This window comes from Natator depressus, chromosome 11 (assembly GCF_965152275.1).
Source record: "Natator depressus isolate rNatDep1 chromosome 11, rNatDep2.hap1, whole genome shotgun sequence".
Lineage (NCBI taxonomy): Eukaryota > Metazoa > Chordata > Testudines > Cheloniidae > Natator > Natator depressus.
The window spans coordinates 55970216-55996068 of NC_134244.1; the positions used below are offsets into that span (position 1 = coordinate 55970216).

Below are 25853 nucleotides of genomic sequence, written 5' to 3' on the forward strand. Positions count from 1 at the left end.
CGTCTCTTGGGACTTTGTCATCCTGATCCTGAAAGATGTCCTGACCAGGCCAGAGAGAGGGAGCCAGGTGACACTGCCACTAGCTCCAGCAGAATCCCAAATACCACTTGGGATGTGAGACTTCCTCTCCCCACCCCGCCCAAAAATATGTGCTTTTCCTTCCCTGCCTTATTTCTTCTTTCCTACCCCCCCTCCTTTTTCCTTCTGCCTAATAAAACTCTGGCTTATCTGGCCAAGATTATATTTTGTAACATAGTGGAAAGCCTGTGACCAGAAAGAGGCAGCTAAATGCAATGCCCTCCTAAATAGCCTCATGCTGGTACAAGTTTGCTAGGTCTCGGAGTGGATAAGACCATGTACTGTGCCTGTGTTTTTCCAGCAGTGAAATTGCAAGTGAAAGTCAACATCAGAGACAGAAACTTCATTTTTTATCTTTGCTGTTCTTTTTTCTCTCCTTGTGTGTGTGTCTTATTTTATCTTTTAGATAGTGGGATTGGACTTTAACAACAAGAAGAACAACTGCTCATACCCATCTCTACTACTTCTTTTCTTTTCCCCAAAAGGACAATTACTACCATCTTTAATACCATCTAAAAAACTATCAGACAACGGTTTTTCCTTCTAAAAAACTCTTAACTAAAGGGAAAGGAAACAATTGTGTATTTGCCATGGTACTAAGCAGGCTGAAATCTCTGTTTAAAACTGTTTAATGTTGGACAGCGACTGAGTTATGTTAACACCTTTGGCCCATATATTCCATATAAATTAATACAACAAAGACAAGACCAATCTTCCCTGAGCCTGCGGGGGTGTAGCCTGCTTATGATTCATATGAAGAGTATAATCAAAGTAGTCTTTATTGGAAGTTAACCAATTTCCCCCCTCTGCCTGCTTTCTTGTATTTTAGGTGGCAAACTTACAGCGCCAGCTAGAGGAGGCAAAGGAGGATAACGACAAGGTGACATCTGTGCTGGAGAATGTGCTGGCTTCTCACAGCAGGATGCAGGCAGCTCTGGAGAAGGTGCAAACTGAGCTGGGACGCAAGGATTCTGAGATCACAGGGCTCAGAAAAGACAGGTAACTGTGCTTGAAACTCTTTGCGACTCTCAGTATCTGTAATGTTGTGAAAAACTAGACAAGCCAGGCCAGGGAATGGCTTGATCACCGACTCTTTCCCTAGGGCTCAAGATGATTATCTGCCTTTTGGGAAGTAAGCAGACTATATGGGACCAGATAAAGTAGTTCCCAGTGAACCCAGTTTGTTTTTATAATCCCTGCAGTTAGTTTTTTCTGCAATATTGGGAGAATGGAGGTATAGCACTAGCTGATTTGCCCCTCATGTACACATGATCAGTTCTGTAAGGGTTGCAGTTGAGAATACACTGCCTTCTCTGTTAACCAACTATCATTAAGTGCAGTGTGCCTGTTGCACAAGACTTCATAAAAATATCTCCAGAAGTTAGTCATGTGTAGGGATTTATAACTGGGGATAGTGGGAATCAACATCCAAAAACCTTCTACAGACTGTTTTAATACTCCTAACTCAGGGATCGGCAACCTTTGGCATGCAGCCCATCAGGGTAAGCCCCTGGCGGGCCGGGCTGGGCTTACCTGCCGCGTCCGACCAATCACAGCTCCCACTGGCCGCGGTTCGCTGCTCCAGGCCAATGGCAGCCAGCACATCCCTCAGCCTGCGCTGCTTCCCACAGCCCCCATTGGCCTGGAGCGGCAAACTGCGGTCAGCGGGAGCTGCGATCGGCTGAACCTGCGGACACAGCAGGTAAAGAAACGGGCTCAGCCTCCCAGGGGCTTACCCTGACGGGCCGCATGCGAAAGGTTGCCGATCCCTGCTAACATATAAAATTTTTCCCTACCGAGGCATAACTCCTTGAGTATCTCTGCAAATTTCAGGGTGCACATACCCTGCAATTTGTCTGTCTTTGTGTAGTAACTGTTGCTTGTTTTAAATTTTAGATATAATGCTCTGTTATTATAAAGCCAATATCTGATTATTAATCCCTATAGGATCTTATATAGGCATCTAGCAGAGAGGAGATTGTAGTGTAAATGTAAATAGCACATTAACTGTATTTTTGTCTCTGATCTAACTTGATTAGCACATGGAAAGACTGCTCTATTTCCTGTGTGAACAGAATTTATTCTGTATTTTTTGTGATTTTTATTCTAGTTTGAACCAGTTAACATCCTGGCCCAAAATCTCACAGATCAAAGATATCTGACAATTTGCAACACTTTCTTCCCTATGTTTGTGGACTCTGTGTTAGTTGTAAAAGAAAGTTTCAGACTGATGAGTTGGCAGAACATGTAATTACAGTTGTGATGTGAGCCAATGAAGCATGCCAGTCACATTTACAATGGTATTTATAGGCAGGCAACTCCTGTCAGCCATGTATATAATGCCAGTCATTATACTATAGGCCAGCAATCCCTGTGTGGCAGATTTTCATGAATGGGAGATAGCTGTACATTGCTGCACAGCAAATCATTGTGCTGGGAACTGGATGATGCTACAAAATTAAAACTGATCTTGGATGCCTAGAACTAACATTAATGTCATTTGGCCTACCTTTACATGCTACTTGGGAATACACCAAGTGGTATGATAGCAGTGGCTGAAGCCGATTCATCATCTCATGGTGTGCATCAGAGGGGGAAGAAATTGGGAGTTGAGAGAGACGATTGACCGAAATTAAAATTCAGTTCCAGTCCAAACGAGATACTTTGAAAATAGAAAACTGTGATACGACCTCCGCTCTACAGGGGAGAAGAATGCATAGGTAGCTTTGCTGTTAACCATGCCCCTTGATTGAGTCTTTATTCTCTCTCTCCTTTTGTTTGCAGGACCCAGAGCCAACAAAAAATCCAGAAATTAGAGGCAGAATTGGAACAGTACCAGGCCAAAATGATTGTCATAGAAACTCAGCACAATAGTCAGGTAGAGACCAAGTTTTTCCAATGATAACAGGTTGGATTAGTTCTGTGGTACTGAACCATCCTGCTTTTTTGGAAGATGGAATGTGGGGGAGTACCTGCCAGGAAACTTACAAGGCAAAATGTGTAAACACTGGGGTAGATCATTTTATGGAGATTATAGAAAGGAAGTTTTACTCCATCCAGAGATGCCTTGAGAGAGGTAAACTTCCAACTGTCTTCAAATGGGAACAGAGAATGTGGACAAATGTTTCTGAAATGTGCATTTCCTTCTCATGAATATCTTTTTGTTCTTCACATTCTCCTCTTTACCTCTCTTTTTTTTTGGGGGGGGGGGGGAAAGGGGGGCATTGCTGCTTGTGTTTAAACTTAGAAATATTTAGTCTAGTCTTCTGTCTTTTGCTGGAGGCATTGGAGGCATCTCTTGGGCCATGTCTATACCAGGAGAAACTTAAAACAAAATAGAATTGTGTTTTAAAACCTAACACTTAAAGACAATTTTGCCCTTAATAATAGACAGGGCAGTTGTTAGTGTCAGTCATGGTTATGTCTACCATGGACAGCCTTCACTTGGAAGGAAGTTTGCTGTCTTGTGAAGCCTTGATGGAAAGCTGGATGTGATGCTTAGTCTTCTGAAATTGAGTCTGAGGACTTCCCACAGGCCACCAGTTGCCCACAATTGATAGTCATTAAGCAGAAGCTGCTAACACACCATTTGTATTTGCCAGAGTTCTAGTCGAGCGAATTGACACTGACTGGGAAAAAGATCCCTTCTGTTCTTACTGGGGAGTTGGTGAGGGAAGGAGTGTTTATAGAAGTTCTTCTCATTCAATTAAATATAAATTAGATCTCTCTCTCTTTACCCCTGAGGTGGACCCACTTTGTAAAGCACTAGAAGTTGCTAGAGCAGACAACAAGAAGCTTGCTTTGAGTTTAGAACAAGCTCTGCAGGCCAATAGTACCCTGCAGAGCAAGCTGATACATACTCAGGAAGAAATGAACAGGAAAGAAATTGAGCATCAGCAGTTGATGGCCTGCAGGTAAGAACAAGTGCAAGGTGCCGTGGCTGAGGAATGCTTTGCTTTTCCATTTCTAGCTGCAGAGCTTGTGGCCCTTTCCATGCTTTTGTCAGTTGCAGCAACAATCTCTGTGGTGTGGCTGTTGAGCCAGCAGCTTGGTGGATTGATGGACTGGTGCAAAGCCCTCATGAACGAGCCGTTTGCCTGCTGATGCAGTGACTTCTCCAGGCTCCTCTGCAGTATTGGAAGGCTGCAAATGGAGCCCAGTCTTTCCTCTGGGCTGTATGTGTGGCGCAGCCCAGAATGCAGGAGCACTGTTCTGCTGTTTGAGTGAATGACATGCCTGCGTGGCTGGCAGCACTTGCCACTGACAGCCTTGCAATATGGCTATTGTTCCTGTACTGCCAGGAGGGGATGGGGGCAGGGAAGGAGTCTGCCTCCTGGAAACTGCAGGCTGCTTGCTGATAGAGTTGAGGAATGTTATGAGCTGGAGCAGTCCGCCTCATTCTCCTGGGAGAACTCTGCAGGCTGGCCTAGAGCAGACACCTGCTGGCTCTGAGAGGAAAGCCTCCCTCAGACAAGGAGAATCTGTCTTGTATTTCTGTTTGGCGCTGTTGTTGAGGAAAGAAATGTGCTGAACGTGCAGTTGGATGAACAAATTGAACTGGCCTCCTGGACTGCCATGCTTCAAAAGCTAAGTCAAATCGTCATGGCGCACATAATGTGGCAAAATGAGGCCCACCCAAGCACAGAAAATATTTTTGGACCATCACTTTTTCTTGCTGTTTTCTTTTTGTGGCCAGGTCTTCCCACTTGTAGTGTTTATGAATTCACTCAGTATGGTTTATTTCCTATAGCTTTTGTCTTCCTTCTTTCCTGAAAGGGAGCAGCTAATTGAAGAAGCCACAATGGAAGAAAAGCTGTATACCGAACGCTTGGAGTCCTTGAAGAAGCAGTTTCAGACCGAGCGAGAGGCTACAAGGAAAGCAGGTCACAGGGAATCTGCTGAGGTGAGAAGGGGCAGAATTGCAAGATTCCTTCCATGGTCAGTTTCCCGAGAAGAGCTCTGCTTCCTAACAATAAGAAAACAAAAGTGATCTATGACACTTCTTGTCCCCCTTTTGTGTTGCAATATCACTTGGTAGCAACATAAGAGAGTTTTGGCCTGCAGTGGACAAAGTGATGCTCTGGTGGCTGTAGCATAGTTAGTGATGTATTTATCACGTCTATCCCTCCCCTTTTGTTTTTTGTGCAAACCTAACTGTATTTCCCTCTAAGGCCTATGGAATAAACCAAAGATTAATTAGAATATGGTTTCCAGGAAGGACCAAAAGGCTATAGTTTGAAGGTTGTATGATGTTTGATAGCAGCCTCCAATTATTGCAAAATCCTTGTCATAAAAACATGGTATATGGAAGAGAAGAGGCAGTAAAACAGTGGTCTCTGCTTCTTTGGTCTGTCATGGGCTATATTCTTTCTATCATCTGTGTCCTCTGACCTTAGAAGTATTCAGAAACCCAGAGGTTAACCTGTGTATTCTTTCATTCCCTATGAATAACTGGAAGATCCAGCTTACCAGCTACTTACCAGAGACTCTCTTCTTGGTGATATTCACAGGAAATACATGTCTCTGATTACCTTAGCCAGACATTTTTGGGGATGAACATGAACTAACCTCTTCTATATGCCTCCTAGCTGAAGAAAGCCCTGGAAGAGGCTTCTTCCAAATCTGCTGAAGTGTCCCGGGCTAACAGGGAGCTGCGGCAGAAAATAATGGAGTTGGAAAAGTCCCTGGTCAGTTACAGGGGGAAGCTAAAGAGCCAACGAGCTCAAATCAGACACTACTTGGCCTCCAAAACTAACAACATCCAGAACACAGAGAGGATAAAGGTTTGTGCAGATACCTTTTCACTCTGAAAAACCCTGTTCATACACCATCTCTCCTCATAATGGGAAGAACTACTGCTGTCACTGCAGTGGGGCCAGGCCAGGATACTGCCATTAGTATGGAAAAAACCTGGTGCCAGTAGGAGTCTGATAGTGTCAGTAACAGCTGGGAAATGCTCGTCTTTTGTGTCTTTTTTCCCCTACATTAAATGCTCTTTTTGCTATGGAATCACTCTATAGTTTGACGGATCACTTCACGGTAGTCCTGTTTCCCAGTTCCGTGGGTTGGATAAGGCATCTTTTTGCCAATAGGTCATGCTGAAGGGAAGGGCCTACAGCTTCTGGCCGCCTTTGTGTCCTTTTATAAATGAGTGATTTCCAGTCAGTAGAACACTGCTGGGTGCTTGTGCTTCCCTCTCCCTGTCTTAATGAAGATCCTCTGTGCTGGGCTCGAATGCCACTCTGCTGCCTGCTTGTCCCCAGCAGAGCATGTGTTACTCCAAATCTCAGTCACACAGTAAGGATGGCGTTTGGAGCAGCCCAAGCTCTGTCACATTAAACAATTTCACTGGAGCTTCCTCCTTTCATTTAAAATTATTTTCAGGAGATTGAATCTGAGCTGAGGCAAATGGAGCTGATCAAGGAGCAGTATCAGAAAAAAAACTATGAGCAGGTGGGAGCTCACTCTACAACTTCCCCTTTCCATTAGATTAGAATCTGCATGTGGTCACTGAGATCTCACTTCCATGCCATCTCTAGTCACAGAGCATCCAGAAATTCGTGACAGAGTTAACAAGTCTTCAGAGTGAGATGCAGACCTTGGCCAAAAACCAGCATGAAGTGGCAACACGGAACAGGCAGCTGGAGGCCCAGCTGGAAATGGAGCAGAAAGTGCGGCAGCAGCTAGAGAACCAATGTCAGGTAAAATGCACACAGCCTTGGAAATACAGTATGATCCGTGCTGAGCTGCATGATCCTGTCCTGGGGTCCGAATGCTTATTGCCTCTGAGCATGTTGCTGAGCCATAACTGTAGGGTCCTATTGCCAGTGGTGGGTGCTCATTCCCATGTCAAGGGGACTTTTATAACCACTCTTTATAGCCGTTTATTGGAGCATGGACAGCAATGTATGGCATGTGCTTTTATGGAACTGAATATTTGACCTACTGGGCTGGGAGTTATTCTACCAAAACTTTCCAGTCCAGATTCCTGCTCATTCTGTTATATAGAAGTGGTTTGTGTTATGTCCTGTATGAGCAAAATAAAGAGAGAGGTCTGCGTGTTATTTTTCTCTCTCCAGAAGCTAGATGATACAGTCAAACACTTGAAGAAATGCAAAGAAGAAACTGAGCAGAAACTGAAAGAAGCCAGTGTAGAATCGGAACAGGTGAGTACAACAGTGGGAAAGAAGAGATCCTCTGGTACAAAGCAAGAGTTATCCTTCCTTGGGGATGACAAGATTTGTTTGTGGGACAGGCACTGGGAGGCCCTTTAAGTGTTAAGAACAAGCCTTTGATGAGGTGGGAAGTAAGGTGCAGCCACAGTCTATTTCTCCCCATGGTCATTGGCTAGTGCTTATCCCAGGCCCTTCTTCTGTTAGAGCTCTTAACAGTCTCCTATACAAATTATTATAGTTTAGTTAGGCCTGTAAGAGGAAGTTCTCTCCATGTCTGTCAGTTTCCACCTGGTTCAATGGCTTGTGGGTGTTGACAAGTTTAAAACACCTGCACATCTGTCCTCTCCATTAAGCAGTGAGCCGCTATGTTGTACCATTTTGAATGACATTACTCCAAACCACCTCTTTTAAAGGTGAGTCACATTTCCCCATGCACCTCATCGCTTATTGAAAGCCGATGGTATTGCACAGTAATAGTCCAAAGCACGATACCTTACAGAAGTGTTACAGTAATTTGGTTCCAAATTGTACAGTACTGTAGTTATTTCACAAGGGAGGTCTCCAGTGTAGGTAAGGGAGTAAGTAACAAAGGTCCTTTCAATTCAAACTGCACAGTACTTTGTAGCAGTAGTAGGTGGATAGAAAGCTGGCTAGATTGTCGGGCTCAATGGGTAGCGATCAATGGCTCCATGTCTAGTTGGCAGTCTGTATCAAGTGGAGTGCCCCAAGAGTCGGTCCTCGGGCCGGTTTTGTTCAATATCTTCATTAATGATCTGGAGGATGGTGTGGATTGCACCCTCAGCAAGTTTGCAGATGACACTAAACTGGGAGAAGACATAGATACGCTGGAGGGTAGGGATAGGATACAGAGGGACCTAGATAAATTAGAGGACTGGGCCAAAAGAAATCTGATGAGGTTCAACAAGGACAAGTGCAGAATCCTGCACTTAGGACGGAAGAATCCCATGCACCGCTACAGACTAGGGACCGAATGGCTCGGCAGCAGTTCTGCAGAAAAGGACCTAGGGGTTACAGTGGACGAGAAGCTGGATATGAGTCAACAGTGTGCCCTTGTTGCCAAGAAGGCCAATGGCATTTTGGGCTGTATAAGTAGGGGTATTGCCAGCAGATCGAGAGACGTGATCGTTCCCCTCTATTCGACATTGGTGAGGCCTCATCTGGAGTACTGTGTCCAGTTTTGGGCCTCACACTACAAGAAGGATGTGGAAAAATTGGAAAGCGTCCAGCAGAGGGCAAGAAAAATGATTAGGGGACTGGAACACATGACTTATGAGGAGAGGCTGAGGGAACTGGGATTGTTTAGTTTGCAGAAGAGAAGAATGAGGGGGGATTTGATAGCTGCTTTCAACTACCTGAAAAGGGGTTCCAAAGAAGATGGATCTAGACTGTTCTCAGTGGTAGCAGATGACAGAACAAGGAGTAATGGTCTCAAGTTGCAGTGCGGAAGGTTTAGGTTGGATATTAGGAAAAACTTTTTCACCAGGAGGGTGGTGAAGCACTGGAATGCGTTACCTAGGGAGGTGGTGGAATCGCCTTATTTAGAAGTTTTTAAGGTCAGGCTTGACAAAGCCCTAGCTGGGATGATTTAATTCGGGATTGGTCCTGCTTTGAGCAGGGGGTTGGACTAGATGACCTCGTGAGGTCCCTTCCAACCCTGATATTCTATGATTCTATGATCTGCATATAGGATTGTCCTTAACAAGAGTTCTTGCTAACACAGGATGTGAAATAACTTGCTATTTTTACAGCATTTGTTGTTCTTTAAATGATCCTGGTGCCAGCACATTGCCAAGCAAAGGCCATGCTCTCTCCCCTCTTTCTTCTGTGGTTTGCTGTATTTAGCCTCCATTTTACTCTCTTCCTCTACCACCTTCTTGATGCTTTTCCCTCTAGTTAGAATTGTCTTCTCTTGGGCTAGTGCCAATGAGAGGCCCATTAGTTACTCAATAAGGAGGTAACAGCAGTGCAGTGTGGACCTTTCCACCCCCTCCACCATGTTGTAGGAAGGAGGCCAGGATGGCCAAGTGGCATGCTCTATGCTTACATAGAGGTGGGAGATTTAAAGAAGTCTGGATTTGAAATCTTGCCTGTTCGGTGTGCAGCCCAGAAGTTGGAACTGCTAACAGTTCTCTTTCTGACTCTAATCACTACTCTCTTCCTCAGATCACAGCTAACCTGGAGGAAGCTCACCACTGGTTCAAATCTAAATTTGACAGCCTGCAGCTAGAGCTAGTGAAAAACAAACAGCAGAATATCCCCAGTGAAAGGAACTATGGCAAGGAGGTAAATAAGGGAGTTGCTTTTACTTTCAAGGTAGAGGTGCACAGTTAATGGGAGGATGAGGAACAGGGAACAGCCTGTAGTAGAGTTCCCTGTGTATGTTAGAGGAGCAATGGTATTAGTACAGCCAGCCAAGGAAGAGTGCTGGCACTTGTTGAAGTGAAGGTAATAGCAAGGCCATGCAGGACTGTAGCAGGTGTTTCCTATGCAGAGGTGAGTATCAGTGCCAGAAGAAAGCCAACACTGTTTTGTTTGAATGCATATAACATGGGCAGGAGAGTTTCAGGAGAACTATAAGAAAACTCTGCCCCTTTGTGATGTTCTGCTGTATGCAGAGCAGGAGCAGAGAGGCATGATCTCCAAACAAAACTTCCCCACCTCAAGCGAGGGGAAGAGCAGACCTCAGACCAAAATTTTCCCTGTTTCCTATCTCATTTCTTTAGCAGGTTAAAGGTGACAATCAGAATTTTGGTTTCTTAAGCCCTGTTGATTTCTGCAGTTCCCATCAGCCCCTACCTCTCTCAGCCCAACTAGCATCTCCTTGGGGCAGGAAAACACTCTCAAAGGAGTAAGCCCCTGGACAAAGGTTTTGAAGTTTAGTTCTCTAGCTTCTTGCTGATGTTTCACAGAATGTGCTTATTTGGTGGGGAGATGACATTTGTTTAACCTACTAGGGCCAGATGGAGACAGGAGAGGAATGAGGGAGCCCCTTTCTCTCCATTATCCATATCCTGCTTCTCTCCAGCTATATTTTAGGTCTGATTAAACTCCTACCCAAAAAACTGTATTGAAAATGAGTGGCTCTAGTGTGCCTTCTTCTCTTGCTTTTCTCCATGACTGCTGCTATTCTCCTCCGACACTCATCCAAACAGTTCTGTAAAGACAGTTCTCCTTACCTTGTTTTGTATGGAGATCTCAGAGCCTTTGTCTCTTACAGCTGTGGCAATTTCCAGAGAGCTGTTTGACCTTGCTCTAAAGATGTATCTTGAGCTGCTGCAATCTCTGTATTTTCTACTGTTCATTGGGAATGAGAGGGGATAGATCAGTTTTCATCCAGTACCCTGTCCTTTAACAGATGGAGAAGGAAAAGGCCATGAAACTCCCTAGCCAAGCCTCCCTGAATCGCTGGGAGACTAAGCAGCAGCTCAAACTCATCTCCAGGAAGTACCAATCTGAGCTAGACAGGAAGTGATGTCATCTAACCCAGGAGCTTCCAGGCTGCCATCCCACCCTGCACTTGTGAACACCACAGTTCAGACCAGATCTTCACATGCTGGAAGATGAGCCCTAAGGTTGAAGTATCTTGATCTATAAGCATCTGCATATTTCAGAAGATTTCTGAGTGGGTGTAAGCAGAGGTCCTGTATGAACTGGGTCTGCTCTGATTCAGTGAGGAAGATCCTTCAAATAAAATGCACATTGACTGGCTGGCTGATGGGAGACCAGTGCAGACAGGTTTTGGAATATTAATTTAAATTGTGTGCTCCAGTTCAGCTTAGCTAATAAGTCTCACCTGTCTGACACATACTAGAATGTATTATTTTTTGAGGTAGCTTTCCATTTCCCCCACCCTAACATGGCCTTTGAGTGGGACTAGTTTGTTTAAACACTTTATCATGGAACTCAGATTAGCAAAACCATAATTTATAGCAAAGAAATTATTCCTATCTCTAAAGCTTCCTATACAAGTAAGTTTATGTTCTGGATCTTTGTCTCCAGTCACATCTCTCATTTGTGTTTTAGCAGCTCAAGAGGAGGGGAGTGGGTTGGAATGAGCCCTGCAAAGTGAGGAGACATCATTATTATTGAGAGCTCAGATTGTTGTGCAAGGATTCTGCCTATCCAGAGGATGGTCTTTTGGATTCCTAGGCTGGTGATGGTAAACTTGCTGAAAGAGGGCAGTTGTCCACTGTTGGATACTGATGGTTACCTGACCAGTACAGGGAGGATCCCTTCTTAGCTGATGGGAACAGCTACCATTAGTAGCAGTAAAAGGAGCCCTGGGCCTTGAGAGGAGGACAGTGCCCTTGAGCAATTGCAGGAAGGTGCTCCATGTGGGTGTGAGAGGCTGCCAGGCAGAACACCTTGCACCATTGGTACCCATGTGATTAATAGAGTTAGTTAATTCTGCACCACCTTGGAACAAGCTACCCAAAGGGCAGGTGGTGTCCAGAGCAGGTGCTATACACTCGTAGTTGCAATGGGTTAAGACTTTAACTACCATTCCCTTATGATATAGAAACGAACAATTTTCATCCACTGTTCAATTAATGAGCACTTATGAGTAGCTCAGATTCCCTCCTTAAAACTCAGTCTGTCTTGGCTTACAGTGTAACCCAGCTACATCAGATGTGCTGTTACACACCAAATTTTAATAATTGCAGTGCTGTTTCCTAAGCTTCCTCCAGTTGTCTGAGCCATTTGTTTCTGTGGGACAAAGGCTATGCCTTCCTCTGTGGTGTGTACAGAGCCAAGCATATTGCTGGGACTTGGCAAATAACAATCATTCCACCCATTTTATATACCTACATTTGTAGCATAATTAGGTTTATATGACAACAGCCTGGACCATTATTTTAGGACCCGGTCCTGCCCCTATTGCTGTCAAATGGGTATTTTGCCATTGACATCAGTGAAAACAGGATCAGACCCTTAGCAATTAGGCACCTGATTGGAAGCCCATTAAAACTAATAGGTATCTTTCATTAACTTCAGTAGCCTTTGGCTCAGATCCTGTTATGTTGCTGAAATTCCTAAGCAGCAGAAGTCTTCAATACAACCTTATGTTCCTCCTCCCAATCTACCACTGGCGAGCTGAGTTTCTGCACATCACATCACTTCTGAGTGGCGGGGTTAAAATGCGCTTATGTGTAGGATTCTGTTCTCCAGCCCTGTTCTCCTCTCGGGTCAGTATCAGTAGTGTAGTCTAACTCTGCCAACGTTAGCACCAAGCTGTAGGCATAGCCTGAAACCAACCTAGCGTGGCACTGGCTGCCTTATTTCACACTTCATCTATTTGATCTCGTTAAGCTATGTGGCTGTTAATGACAAAACACACTGCCCTTCATCTAAAAAGAGATGCTATGAGGTATGGTCCAGTGAGGGAAGACAGCTCCAACTGCTACCATCCAGTTTCCTTTAGTAGTTGTTACTACCAAGGAGCCATTGTTTTAGTGATTAGTGGGTAGGGATTCTTTCTTTCATCAGGCCCTCTTTTCACAGATACAGGGCACTGGAGTGCTGTGTGTATAATTGCTGTGTATAGATATCTGCTGACTTTGTATTTAAATAGTCATTAAATCTGCTTTAATTAATACTTAAGTATTTGCAGTTTGTCATTCTAATCCATGGTACATGAAACCTATTATTTCTTTTAAACAAGTACCCAATAAGCACTTGTCCTGAGGTGTTTAGGACTGAGTGTGGTGAGACTTAGACGCAGTCTAAGCATAGAGTAATACTTACGCTGCTGTAGTGCTTTTCATCCTAACCACGAGCCTGCTACAGTAAAGCCCAGAGGATGGGGAAATGCCTTGATGTTCACTGAATAGTTTTTGCTGAATACTCCCTTCATCGTGGCGGGAGGAGCAGCATGATAGGAAGGCAGGATACCACAGCCTATCATAACTACATAGTAAATTGATAAAGGCAGAATGCAATTACCTTAATTTTACAGGAACAGTACGGTTAATGCTGTTCTTATAGACAGCACCCTGGGCTTGGGCAGGAACTCTGTTTTGTGCCTGAATCAGGAGACGGATGCTCCTAGTACCATGCTGGGGCACTGACACTGAAGGAAGAATACCAGCACCAGAGACACCAACCAGCCTTTCCTGCAGGGCACAGCTATTCCCTGCCACCCTGCACTGACCTGCCACTGCCTTCTGAGCCCTATAGAATTAGAGCAAAGATAGCTAGGACTGCACTTCTGAGAGGTTCTGGGCTGGGTGGTCTCCATAGTTCTGGAGGAGGAGAGGGGAAAAAAACAGCTTTTTTCTAATTAGATACTGTCTCACAGTCCACAGTTATGGGTTGGACTTCCCCCCGCACTCAATGAAGGTAGGAGCACACATGCTGTTGAAAGCCATGGGATGTGTTCTTTTAACTCAGTTTCATGGCGTGGGATTTCCAAAAGCACCCAACTCTTTCTAAAAATTGTCAAATGGGACAATACGACAGCTGAGATCACTTTATTTTCCCCCACTATTGGGGCTGTGGTTTTAAATTCATTGTAGTAGTTTGAGTTAAATTCAGACCTTAACTTTTCCACCACCTGCTGAATATTGGTAGGAGTAGATGTACAGTGGAGTCACATCTTACGTGGGGGTTAGGTTCTAAAGTCAGCGCGTAAAGCTAAAATTGCGTATCGTCAAAATTACCCTTGAAAATCCCTTAAATTGCCCATAAAGTACAGTATACTGTACATGGGTTTGTGTATACAACCCTGTACAGTAATATGTATAAATGTATACACTAATGTACAGTATATAATAGAGTACATATGCAAAATATAATTTTACAGTAATGTATTTTTAATTACGGGGGGGGGTAATTACAGGGGGTTGACGGCTTGATGTCGATCCAGGAGACGGATGTGATGGAGAGTGAGTCGTAGTGGTTGGCTCTGGTTCAGCTCAAGAAGTTGATTGCGTAGGCTCATCTGCTGCTGGTTGTTTTTCCTTGAAAAACATGGTGATCGGCAACTGTCGCTGTTGTCTCTTGAGCTGCTCAAACATTTCTTGGTACGGTCTCAAATCATCCATAATACTACGTGTGATTCTGAGGCTTCGTTCCATAGAGGGATCGTATTCAGAAATTAAATCTTTCTTCATTGGCAGATGTAGTTTCACCAGTAGTCTCCACATTTTGAGGTTGAAGCGGTTCCTAAAACTGTTAAGCCAACCTTGGCTGGCTTTGAATTCCTTCTCATCAGAAGGCTGTCCCTCTTCAGCGGGAGGTTTGAACAGCGTGTAGAGGCTAAGAGCCTTTTCTCGCAACGTGTTGCCATTGATAAGCACACGTTTACGGTTCACGTCTTCCAGCCATTAGTTTAATGCCTTTTCAGTCTTCACTAAAGTCTTATCACACACCAAGCTCATCACCGTAGCAGTTATTGGAGCACTTGATGCCACAGCTTGAAGAATTTCTCTCTCTCGAATCTAGATGGCACAGATGCTAGATTCGTTGCGGCCATATTTACGCGCCACGTTGGAGACCAACATACCATCTCTCAATAAGTCCAACACAGCCAGTTTTTCCTCCAGCGTTGCAACAGATGGCTGTTTCTTCAGTTGAGCACCAGATGAAGTAGTTGGCTTGCGTTTAGGGGCCATGTTGTACGAAAAATATGTATCTTTAAACACTAGAATCACACTCAGCGTGGCTAGATGCTCACACTATGAGAGGCACGCAGGAACTGAGACCGACTGAGGGAACAGCAGATTCATGTCTCCCATCTCACGCTCACTCCGGGGCATATGCTCATTGAGTGGAATGGTCGATGGAATCGCCCGCGCTATTTACAGGTATCTTGTTATTTTTCTTTTTTTGCCGAGCACATATAGTTGAATTTGCATAAGTTAAATGCGCATATGATGCGACTCACCTGTACAACTTTCATTGACACTGCCATACTGTAAATGGATAATCAGGATAAGAACTATGAGCTGCCATGGTAAGTCGTTATAGGAAGTGTGAAATTTCTACTAAACAAACATTTTCTACCTCAGTAATATTTGGAAGATGGCAAAACTAAATAAAAATATGCTCACTTATAGAGCTATATAGCATTACACAGCATTAGACACTGTTAGCCCTTACTCTGGATCCATGGCCTTCAATGAAAGTACATACATGTGAGAATAGCAAGCAGCTTTCTAATGGTCATTCCCAGTATCACTCAGACAGAACACATTTGTGGTTAGGGTTTGAGGACAAGGAGTAGACACTTTTGTAAACAACCTTCTAGGGAGGTCCAAGCTACCCACCACTACTGTATCTAAGCACACTCTAAGAACAAGACTATCCAGGTAATTAAGCCCAATATTGTAATAATTTATTATTTGATACAGAACGGTCTACAGTTTAATGTAAGAAAATAACTTGGGAAAGGCACGTCAGAGCTGGCAGCAACTACAGTTAAAGTTGCCTAAAAAATGTTTCCATTCTAAGCCACTTACCAATTGATTACAACTTTGCCAACCATTTAAGCTAAAGGTTTCCACCTCCGGCTGATTTTTTTTTTTGTTTTAGCAAAAGAAGATTGGCCATTTCTGAGAACGCAGTTAGGAAAAAAAAATACATTGTTTTTCACAGGTTAAATTCTTAACAAGGTTCTCTGAGAAGCTTCTGTGTATTCATGTTTTGGATCCAATTAATTCCCTGAGTGCCATCTGTCCTGTGGACTGAATAAAGTTGTGGAAAAAACAGTATCTGATCATACAATTAGAGACTATCATACGGACACAAAAGAGGGAGCCAAATTAAGGTTGCAAAGTTTAGCATTCAAGTTAGAAAATAGCAGAATTAAAGCTGACTTTTGGGGAAAAAGGTATAATATTCGGGATACTATAAATGCTGGCCAGTTATGACCTATCCTCCAAAACACAAGTCATTTTCTCTTACATTCAGCACATCAGAAGTCCACAGATTGTGAGATTTTTTTTTAAATTGTGTTGATGAGCGAACAGCACACTTTCAATAGTAGTATGTATGTGTCATCATTTTGACTGACCATTTGATCTCATCATCTGATCTAATATAAACAAATTATATTTTGGTTCCCCAGGAACAGAGAATTTGGCAAGACCTTTGTTCCAATTTTCTTCAAGAGCTGTAACGAGTGGCTGAGATTTAATGCATGAGCCTGGTTATACCACCAAACTGACTAATGTGTTATCTAATAGAATTTGCGTTACCACTCAACTTCAATTAGTTGGGCCAGCTCAAAGTACTACACATACCAAAATTTAGTATTGTAATGCCACAAAGACTTTTAAAACAAATCTTACTGAAGACAAGTTTCAGAGATAGGGCTATCATCATCACTTCCAGCATGACGTTATTTCTCTGCAGGATAAGATCAACATATATGACACCTGTATAATCGGAATTATCATTCTTGATTAGCGAAGCAATATACAGAATTTGCAGCACCTCTCTCTCAATATTTAATTATTTAATACAGGAAGATAATGGGCTGTAGGTTACTACATCTAACAAGTGTTTAGCCCACTACACAACTTAGGACTTTTTTTTGTTTTTACTGAGAATAAGTTATTTAAATGATTGTTGATTTTATAAATAAAGATATTTACTAGACCAATTTACAATACTCCAGAAAATGGATACCTTTTACCGATGTGACACCGATTTAGTAATATAAGAAAATTACTTTTCTTAGACACAGCTTGCGATGAAATAAAATATTTTTCTAGGAATCCTTATCATCCTCTTTAAGTACTTTAAAGGTCTTGCAATTGCAGTTATTTGTAACGTTAAGTTTGTCCCCCTTCTCTCTGGAAAAATTCTCCCAGGAATCCAAAGCATCTATTGTCTGGGGGTGTTCAGCTTATATCTTCCCCTGCCCCTCAAGCCCATTTCTTCAGTCTTCCCTCTCCTATATAATAGTAACAATTTTGTACAGTACATGGCAAATGTAACCAATTGCCAGAATTGAACTTGGACAGTAGCCAGTTAAATTACTTTTTAAAAATCTTCTCCAAAAAAAAAAAAATGTACACATCATTTTTAGTCCCTGAGAATTCTGTGTACCAGCACCAACTTCAGGCTTCACAAAAACTTATCAATAACGTGCTCGACCAACATCTAAATAGGTCTGGAGAATCTGCTCACAAAAGCCTGCTTGTCGAACTTTGCTTGTATCGGGGCATTTTACAGTTCCAACCTCAGGAAACAGAAAAAATAGCTCAAAAGTTCAGGAAACAAAATATATACAGTAACTAGTAACTCTGATCCAATCACAGCTAGATCAGTTTAGAAAAAATATGTACACATCTTTTAGAATGGGTCTCTCCATTGGTGTGTAATGCATGAGATCCTCATTGCCCCAGTGGAAATGACAAATGTTATTTTCCTAGCAGGCCACCTCTTAGTCATAAACAGGTGCCACAAACTCCATCATACGATTCCATATGTATACAACAGCTTTTGAGCCATTCTTAAATTTCCACTGCTCTGATAAATTAGTGACAAGTTGAAAGCAACATCTCTTCGCAAGTCTGTCTGATCAGCTTCTATTCCCTGAAAGAATTAAAAAAATCATTTACTAGCTTGCATGGATGCTATACCATGAGTTACATTAAAAAACGTAACAAAATCAGTGCAATAACACACATGGGCAAGTTCTTTATCATCTAGGTACTCAGTTCATTCCTGCCACGTTCAGATAGTTACATTGGAATTCTATATTTCTATACTAAACCTTCATAATCATGAAACAGAGAAAATGCCAGTTATATTTAATATTATTCTGGCTTTTAAAATGGACCTTATGTATGCTTCTTTATTCAGGTGGCAAAGTTCTTCAGCAACGATTTTCTTGCCGTTGCTACACCAGACGGATAATAAAATAAACCTGACAATCATTACCTGAGCAATTTGAGTTATACATGTTCATGAATACAGCTCAGATGACAATTAAATTAAGTGCTTTCTCTAGTGCCTCTGAAATTACATTCAGAGTAACAGCCGTGTTAGTCTGTATTCGTAAAAAGAAAAGGAGTACTTGTGGCACCTTAGAGACTAACCAATTTATTTGAGCATAAGCTTTCGTGAGCTACAGCTCACTTCATCGGATGCATACTGTGGAAACTGCAGAAGACATTATATACACAGAGACCATGAAACAATACCTCCTCCCATCCCACTCTCCTGCTGGTAATCAGTACAGTACCAGCAGGAGAGTGGGATGGGAGGAGGTATTGTTTCATGGTCTCTGTGTATATAATGTCTAATGCAGTTTCCACAGTATGCATCCGATGAAGTGAGCTGTAGCTCACGAAAGCTTATGCTCAAATAAATTGGTTAGTCTCTAAGGTGCCACAAGTACTCCTTTTTTTTTTAAATTACATTGGGATTATTCAATGCAAATATAGACTGGACACTCATGCTTTACTTCTGGTTAAAACGTATTAGTAATGCTGATCTGATTTTACTTTTATAGTTCAAATGTTTAACCATACGGTACCTCTAAGATGAGAGGAGGAAGCTCCAGTGCCTTTTGGTAATAATGGATTGCCATATGCACTAATCCCAGCTGATGAAGGCCACGGCCTAGGTTATAGAAAGATTCTTGGCATGGTCCACGGAGGCCCAGGTACCGGTGAAGGAAAGAGAATCCCTATGCACAAAACATACATTGGAAGCTTTATTTTTTATAAAACAATAAGCAGCATGTTTTAAATTTGCAAAAAGAGGTTTTTGCCCATAAATATAACTGCCTAATTTAAGGCCAAATGCAAAAAAAAGCCATCCACTTTCCATGACACACTAGACCAACAGAGGAGATTCTTTGTTGCCTCAGCAGCCTCACACAGTGAAGACAACAATCAGATCTTTTGATAAACTGTGAGCAAAGTTGCTCAGAATTATTACTATTTCTCTAGCACTCAACTCTGATAGATATTTACACACATGTAAGACAGGCCCACGCCCTGAAGAACTTGCCATCTAAATAGTGAGACAAAAGGAAGGGGAGGAACGAAGGGATACAATGAGATTGTTTGCTTAACCCCGTATCTATTACGCTTTAGAACACCACCTCTTGTCTACTATTTTTTTAAACACTTGCCCACCCCAGTCCCTTTTATCCCCATTTGAATTAGAACCTGCAGTGATGTTACACTCCATATTATTTATGGAAATATGCTTACGCTATGGATATGGCATAACAGATATATTTTATGCAAGGTGGGTCTTATAAGGTATCATCGGAAAGGTTATAATTTACTGAATGTGATTATCCAATTTATATGCATGTATCATTTCTGTATCTAAAGTTAGGAATATTGACTATGTAATAATTACAACTGTGTGTGTAGTTGGGAGACACCCACCAGACAACAGCCCATCAGCCTTGATGGGCCATTAGGAAGAAACAATAAGACGTTTGAAGATACTAATCTCTCTCCTTCCTGAGAGGCTTCCTGGGACTAGCTGTGACACTACTTGGTTAGGTGGTCCTGTCACCTGGTACTAAACACCATCTTGGACTTCTAAAAGGAGGGGGAGGTCAAGACTGGGAAACAAAAGATTCCCGCCTTATGTAAATCGTATTTAAGGCTGGAGATTAAGTTGATCTTGGTTCACTCTTCACTGAATCCCCACCCAGGATGACTGCTGGAAACACCTTAGGAACAAGGGCAAAGGGAAAGGGGGAGGAGTACTGAACCCAGGCTGGAAAAGGGATCTGGTCTGTGAATAAGATACCTGAAAATTTAAGCTGCAAGCAGGGTAGCTAACCTTCAAGAATTTCTGCAACCAGCATTTAGGGTGAGAAATTACTTCTTGAAACCAGTTTCTTTAAGATCTTAAGCTTAGTATGTGTGTTTTGTTTTATTTGCTTAGTAACCTGCTTTGTTCTGTTTGCTATCCCTTATAATCTCTTAAAATTTACCTTCTATAGTTAATAAACTTATTTCTTGTTTATAACATAATACAGTTTATGCAGTTCATATCTGGGGGGGTGGGGGGGGAAGAAGCTGTGCATCTCTCTCTCCACACTGAGGGAGAGGGTGAATTTTTATGAGCTTGCGCTATGCAGATCTTTCTATATAGCACAAGACGATATTATCTTGGGTGTACTCTCCAGAGGGAAGCTGCACTTGAGTGCTAGGCAATTTCCTAGCTGAATCTTCCCATAGAGAGCTGTTTGCAGACTCCGCAACACAGCCAATAAAAAAAATTAAAAGGGCAGGAACAAACAGCTCAGGGTAAAGTAATGAACAATTCATATATCCTAAGTAAAAAGACAAAGGGTCTAATCATGCTTCTACTGAGCCAACGAGAGTTTTCCCATAGGAACCCAACTCTCGCAGAGCTATAACTTGCAATTTCCCCTGTCCTGCGGCTTAGCCACTAGACCAGTGTTTTTCAAAGTTCGGGTCGCGACTCAATACTGGGTCGCAGCATGTAAGGCACTGGGTCGCCTTGCTTAGCATCCAGGGACCCTAGCAGCTGTGGTCAGCACCGCCAACCGGGATGTTAGAAGTCCAGTCAGCGGTGCTGCTCAGCTAAGGCAGGCTAGTGCCTACCTGTTCCGACACCGTGCTGCGCACCGTGCAGCGGGTCCGGCTTCTAGGCAGGGGGGCCACGGGGCTCCATGTGCTGCCCCCACCCTAAGCACCAGGTAATTCCCCTTGCTCTCCCTCCTATCCCTCTGCCCCCAATTCAGAAGGATCTACTGCCCCCATCCCTACCACCACCTCTGCCGCTGACTGGCTATGTAGCTTTGGTAAAGTCATTCAACCTCTGGGCCTCAGTTTCTCATCTATAAAATGCGAGATGATACATCTGCCTGCCTCTCTCCCTCCCAGGGTTTCTGTGAGCATTCATTAGCTAATGTCTGTACAGTGCTACAAAGGTGATGGTGTTAGGACCAGAGTCACCTCCCAAAGAGAACACATTCAACACAACCATTTTAAGATTAAAATCCACCAGAATATTTCTCTTTTTCAATTGAAAAAGTCTTGGGAAAAATCAAATTGGGTTCAGCAGGAGGCGAAAAATGGAACACAAATTACTGTACAGTAATGACAAGGGTCATGTCTCATTTTGATGTCACACGGGAATGTGCAGCCTCTGCTGTAACCAGGGGGCTTGATTTCTACAGCCACTATTGATAATCAGAGAAGAGAGCTCATTCAACAGTAAGGAATTAGTTCAGACTCTAACAGCTGATGATGGTAATTAGAGTCACCACTATGTCGCTGTCTGGGCGAACTACTGAACAAACAAACCAGAAGTAAGCAAAGATTAAAAACACTCAACCTAGGTGAACACGAAATGAGAAAAGCAGAGACAAAAAGGAAGGCATCTTTGGAGGGTGACATTTTTCAAGTATATTCTTTGGAGACTGTCAGCAACAGAGATAGGAAGGAAGGATTATTACACAGGAAAAAGTAGTTAAACATATTTAAAATTAGGCCAAAGTGTGCAAACTTGAATGCCTAAAGCTAGGCATCTACATAAGTGCTCTGATTTTAGGGTTGCTCAGCACCTGCAACTCCTACTGAAATTAAAGGGAGCTGCAAGTGCTCAGCACTTCTAAAAATCAGGCCCTGTATTTAAATGCCTAACTCCATGCCCCCAAACTGGAATATGTTGGCCCTAGCTCTTCGCCTCATTTGGTTCACTGAAAGGTACGGGGAGGAGGAGTAGAGGGAATAATAATAATAATAAAAAAAAAAAAAAAAAACCTGGAATTTCCAAGGAAGGGATTTGAAATAATGAAGAAAATCAGGATTGTGCTAGTACCAGAAATGGGCCTGATCCACACGCTTCAGATCCAGTGTGGGGCTCTTCAGCCCCAACTGTCTGGCAGGTGCGGACACGAAGAAATGGGATTAGTTGAATGTGGAAAAAGATAGAGCTGCAATCCAAGAAGAGAGTCTGTGGGCCATGCAAATCCAGGAATCCGTGTAAACCTTCAAGGTAATTAACCTAAATTTGAATACAGGCATCCAGGAGAAATCAACAGAAAGGACAGTGATGTTGCACTAGCACTTTCAATGTGTGTCATATTTTAAAAACAGACAGTAGCTGAAATCTTTTCAGAAAAAGAGTATGGGTTGGAATTTGACTTAAGGTTGAAAATGCAGATGCAAATTAGTTTGTTACTTTTTTAAATTAAATCAATGCCATTTTCTTCAGGGGCTTAGGTTAAAAAAAATTAAATTTCATAGGCAATTTGTCCATAGTGATCTTATGCACAGCTGATTATCCACACACTTTCCTGTACAAAACTTGCAAGCCAATTATACAACCGAGCAGAACCATTGCAGTATATCAAAAGGTAAATCACTTTAATACCATTATACCATGGTCCCTTATGCCTTCAGGGTAAAGAGCACAAGATTTCCTCAATTGGATCATTACAGACCAGCCCAAAACCTTTCACAGGGCCCAACGTTGCCTCAGTGGGAATTGAGAGCACTCAGCATCTTGTGAGCTCAAGCCCTTAACGAGTTACTAGGGATTGCTCACTGATTAACGCTCCTCAATGCATTACACACGAGTCTCAATGTGCTCAGTGAAGAACTGTTATTTGACTCTCAGCCCTACTGTGCAGTTGGTAGAGCTGTCAAACTATTTATTATGCTCTCTAGGAATTAGCCCGTTTTTGTTAATGAATCATTCATGAATCAATCCAGAATGATGATCTTCCTATGATCCTCCCTTCGTTTGTAGGTTTTCATCAAATATTTTTGACAAAAATTTCAACCTATGGTTATTTGTGAACTCTTTGCTTCAGCTACATTATTCGTGGTGAGTCACCTAAGTCATTTGGTGGTGTTTCTGTTCCCTGTTTGGGTAAGGGACTCTTGTTTTTAAAAACCAGAGTAGTGAATGCTTCACTTCCAGCACAAGGGTCAGATGAATAAACATCCATACTAAAGCTAGTGAAGCTGAAATTATTTTCATGAATACATGGCAGCTGGCTAAATATATGTAAATAATTAAAGATTCCCCAACCCACAACAAAATGAACTGAATTGCTTTTATTCACAAAGGGGAGATTTTCAAGAACGGAAGTGACTTAGGAGCACAAGCTGACTGTCACTGGGACACGTGCTCCTAAGGTACTTGGAGGGTTTTGAAAAGTCTACCCTAAATCTATTTTTTAAATGTCAATCAGCTCGAATAATGTGTCAGAGCTGTAACTGTGTGAGCCATGACAGAACTAAATGACAGCATGTGCTATGCACAAAGGAGAACAAACTAACTCACCTGTACAAGAAGAGCATGTCTTTTTAACACATACTTCTGAGATGCCATGTGGATGAAAGTTAAGCCTATGCAAAGGCTGTACAGAGGTTCATCTGGCTTGGTACGGAAGGCTTGCACATATTGTCCTAGGAGAAACAGGAGTAAATGATCTGATACACTCTCTCTCAAACTGGGTTTCATTTTTTTCAAAAAACCTAACACTTTTTTGGAAGTGTGAACTGAAAAAAGGAAGGAAACAAGAAAGAGAATCAGATTTCAAAATGACTACATCAAAACAGGAAAGAGGGAGAATATGAGTTGCAGCAGTTCTCATGTTTTCAGCAGCTCTCAGATACCACACTTAAACATATCAGAATAAAAACAAAGACTTATTAGGAGGGGGAAAAGAGGGTCTTGTTGGGGTTGTAGCTCAGAGTGGCAAGGTGCAACAGCAACAATATCGTCATACATCATGAGGAAATTCTTTAGACTTTTGGTGTATATTACTTTCTAATGTATTTTCTTTTGAGAAACCTGGGGCAGATCCTCAACTGGTATAAATTGTCATAGCTTAACTGAAGTCAATGCAGCTATGATCATTTACACCAGTTGAGGTTCTGCCCCCTTGTTTTTGCACCATGGTGATGAACTGGTTGGTTCTAGCATATTAAAAACAAAACAATTAAAGATCTAGGCCTCTCCTGCATATTTATTTTAAAGCCCGGTTAATGCTCTTTAGAGGAAAGACTATCATAATTCAGAACATGGTCAATGTTTCTGATTGAGTGCCTTGTGATTACTTGACGAGAAAGAAACATCTTATTTTCCTATTGTCTTTTTATAAAGAAAATGCCACTTTCTAATGGAACACAAATTTTAATTTCAAAAGGTTCATTACACACATTTTCTTTTTCTTGACTATTAGTGCTGAGAAAGATGTCAAACAGTCAGCCTTGTAAAGGAAGAAGAAGAAGAAGGGGTGAAATACTGAAGTCAATGGCAAAACTCCTATGGACTTCAACAGGACAAGGATCTCACCCAAGACTTTTGAAAGAGAGTAGATGATTTTGGGTGTCCAACTTTAGATACTTTAAAGGCACCTGATTTTCAGAGCGTGGGTGCTCAGCACTTCCTGAAAGTCAGACCCATTTGAAGTCTCTCAAGTTAGACATCCAAAAATGGAGGCACTCAAAATCAATAGTCTTTGAAAATTCTGGCTGCCTTCTATGGTTATCCACAACACAGGTAAGACATGGATAGTGGCAATGCAGACCCCCCCACTTGACCACCTCCAGTGTGCCTCAACCCGAACCGGAGGTACTACTCTTAAGAGTGGGAGGGCGGGTTCAAGCTCCAGGACCAGCCAGCCCTTGTTCACTCCCCTGAGTTACAAAAGGAGTGCCAAACAGGATGCTGATTTTTTTTTTCCCTAATGTGGCCTCATATCCAATCAGAACCGTGCTGAGACCTCCAACTGATTTCACAACTCTGGACTTTGAGTGGTTGCTATCAGAACCTGCCCAATTCCTCTGCCCTAATCTATATACAGAGATTGGCAAAATGGCGACTTCTTGTTTATTTTAATTATATTGTTGGTAACTTGCTCTTCTCTGACACGGCATAGGCTGATGACAATTTCTTAAATTAACCCTGCAATATTCCTTTGAACAAACACTTAAAACTTCACATTTGCCATATACTGCTGATTAAATGGGCCTGTTTCTTTCTTAGTGTAATCATTTAATTATCTTTCTTGCAGGTTAGTTAGAAAACTTCTAAATCACATATACCATATATATTTTAAACCAACACTGAAACATTGCCAGTCCATTCGGTAATGCTCAGAGATTCTGTTACCAAATGGTTAAATAGTTTGAAAATGCCTATTCACACTAACTAAGAACTGTACTTCATTTATTGAAGCAGGAAATAAATACTCAGTGATTTTTTTCCTAACTGAAGGGCACATTCACTCTACTTTGAAAAAAATATACTCAAAATATGAGAAATTTGATGGTAAAAATAAGTACAGGAGAGTAACATTTCACACCCCTAAAGGTCATACTTGTTGATATTAGTACAGTATAATGATGGCCTTACCGAGAGCATGCTTGAAACTACCAGATACAAATGCATTATGCCCATTTAGGACACACAGTGCATGATTATCAGGATTTTTCAGCATTAATCGAAGACAAAAGCGATGATGTCGTACATCCTGAGAATGCATGGTGACTTGATTGAAGATATTCCAGAGTTGTGGTTTATTAACATTTTCCATTAACATTATCCTAAAACATGAGCAAAAAGCATTTATTGAATATCTTGTATGTAAATATGCAATAAATCAGG

The 25853-nt window shown here is 42.2% G+C and overlaps 2 protein-coding genes across 7 annotated transcripts in view; one reads left to right on the forward strand and one right to left on the reverse strand.

Moving 5' to 3' along the window:
- CCDC150 (coiled-coil domain containing 150) overlaps positions 1–12811 on the forward strand; it is a 44988-nt gene extending 32177 nt beyond the window's left edge. For 4 of the 6 annotated variants that reach the window (XM_074967804.1, XM_074967806.1, XM_074967808.1 and 1 more), the window contains 10 exons: positions 908–1077; positions 2863–2956; positions 3823–3992; positions 4855–4981; positions 5667–5861; positions 6463–6531; positions 6618–6779; positions 7158–7244; positions 9438–9557; positions 10630–12811. In XM_074967804.1, the coding sequence (XP_074823905.1) occupies positions 908–1077; positions 2863–2956; positions 3823–3992; positions 4855–4981; positions 5667–5861; positions 6463–6531; positions 6618–6779; positions 7158–7244; positions 9438–9557; positions 10630–10746 (1311 nt within the window). In that variant the 3' untranslated portion in view covers positions 10747–12811. The remainder of the gene's footprint in view (positions 1–907; positions 1078–2862; positions 2957–3822; positions 3993–4854; positions 4982–5666; positions 5862–6462; positions 6532–6617; positions 6780–7157; positions 7245–9437; positions 9558–10629) is intronic. The other 2 variants (XM_074967807.1, XM_074967805.1) reach the window with 2 other exon arrangements.
- A 1289-nt stretch (positions 12812–14100) lies between these two features.
- Positions 14101–25853, reverse strand: part of GTF3C3 (general transcription factor IIIC subunit 3) — a 28253-nt gene continuing 16500 nt past the window's right edge. The window contains exons 16-19 of the mRNA XM_074967823.1: positions 25602–25792; positions 23523–23647; positions 18763–18915; positions 14101–17816 (exon numbers count right to left, since the gene is read on the reverse strand). Of these exons, the coding sequence (XP_074823924.1) occupies positions 17694–17816; positions 18763–18915; positions 23523–23647; positions 25602–25792 (592 nt within the window). The 3' untranslated portion in view covers positions 14101–17693. The remainder of the gene's footprint in view (positions 17817–18762; positions 18916–23522; positions 23648–25601; positions 25793–25853) is intronic.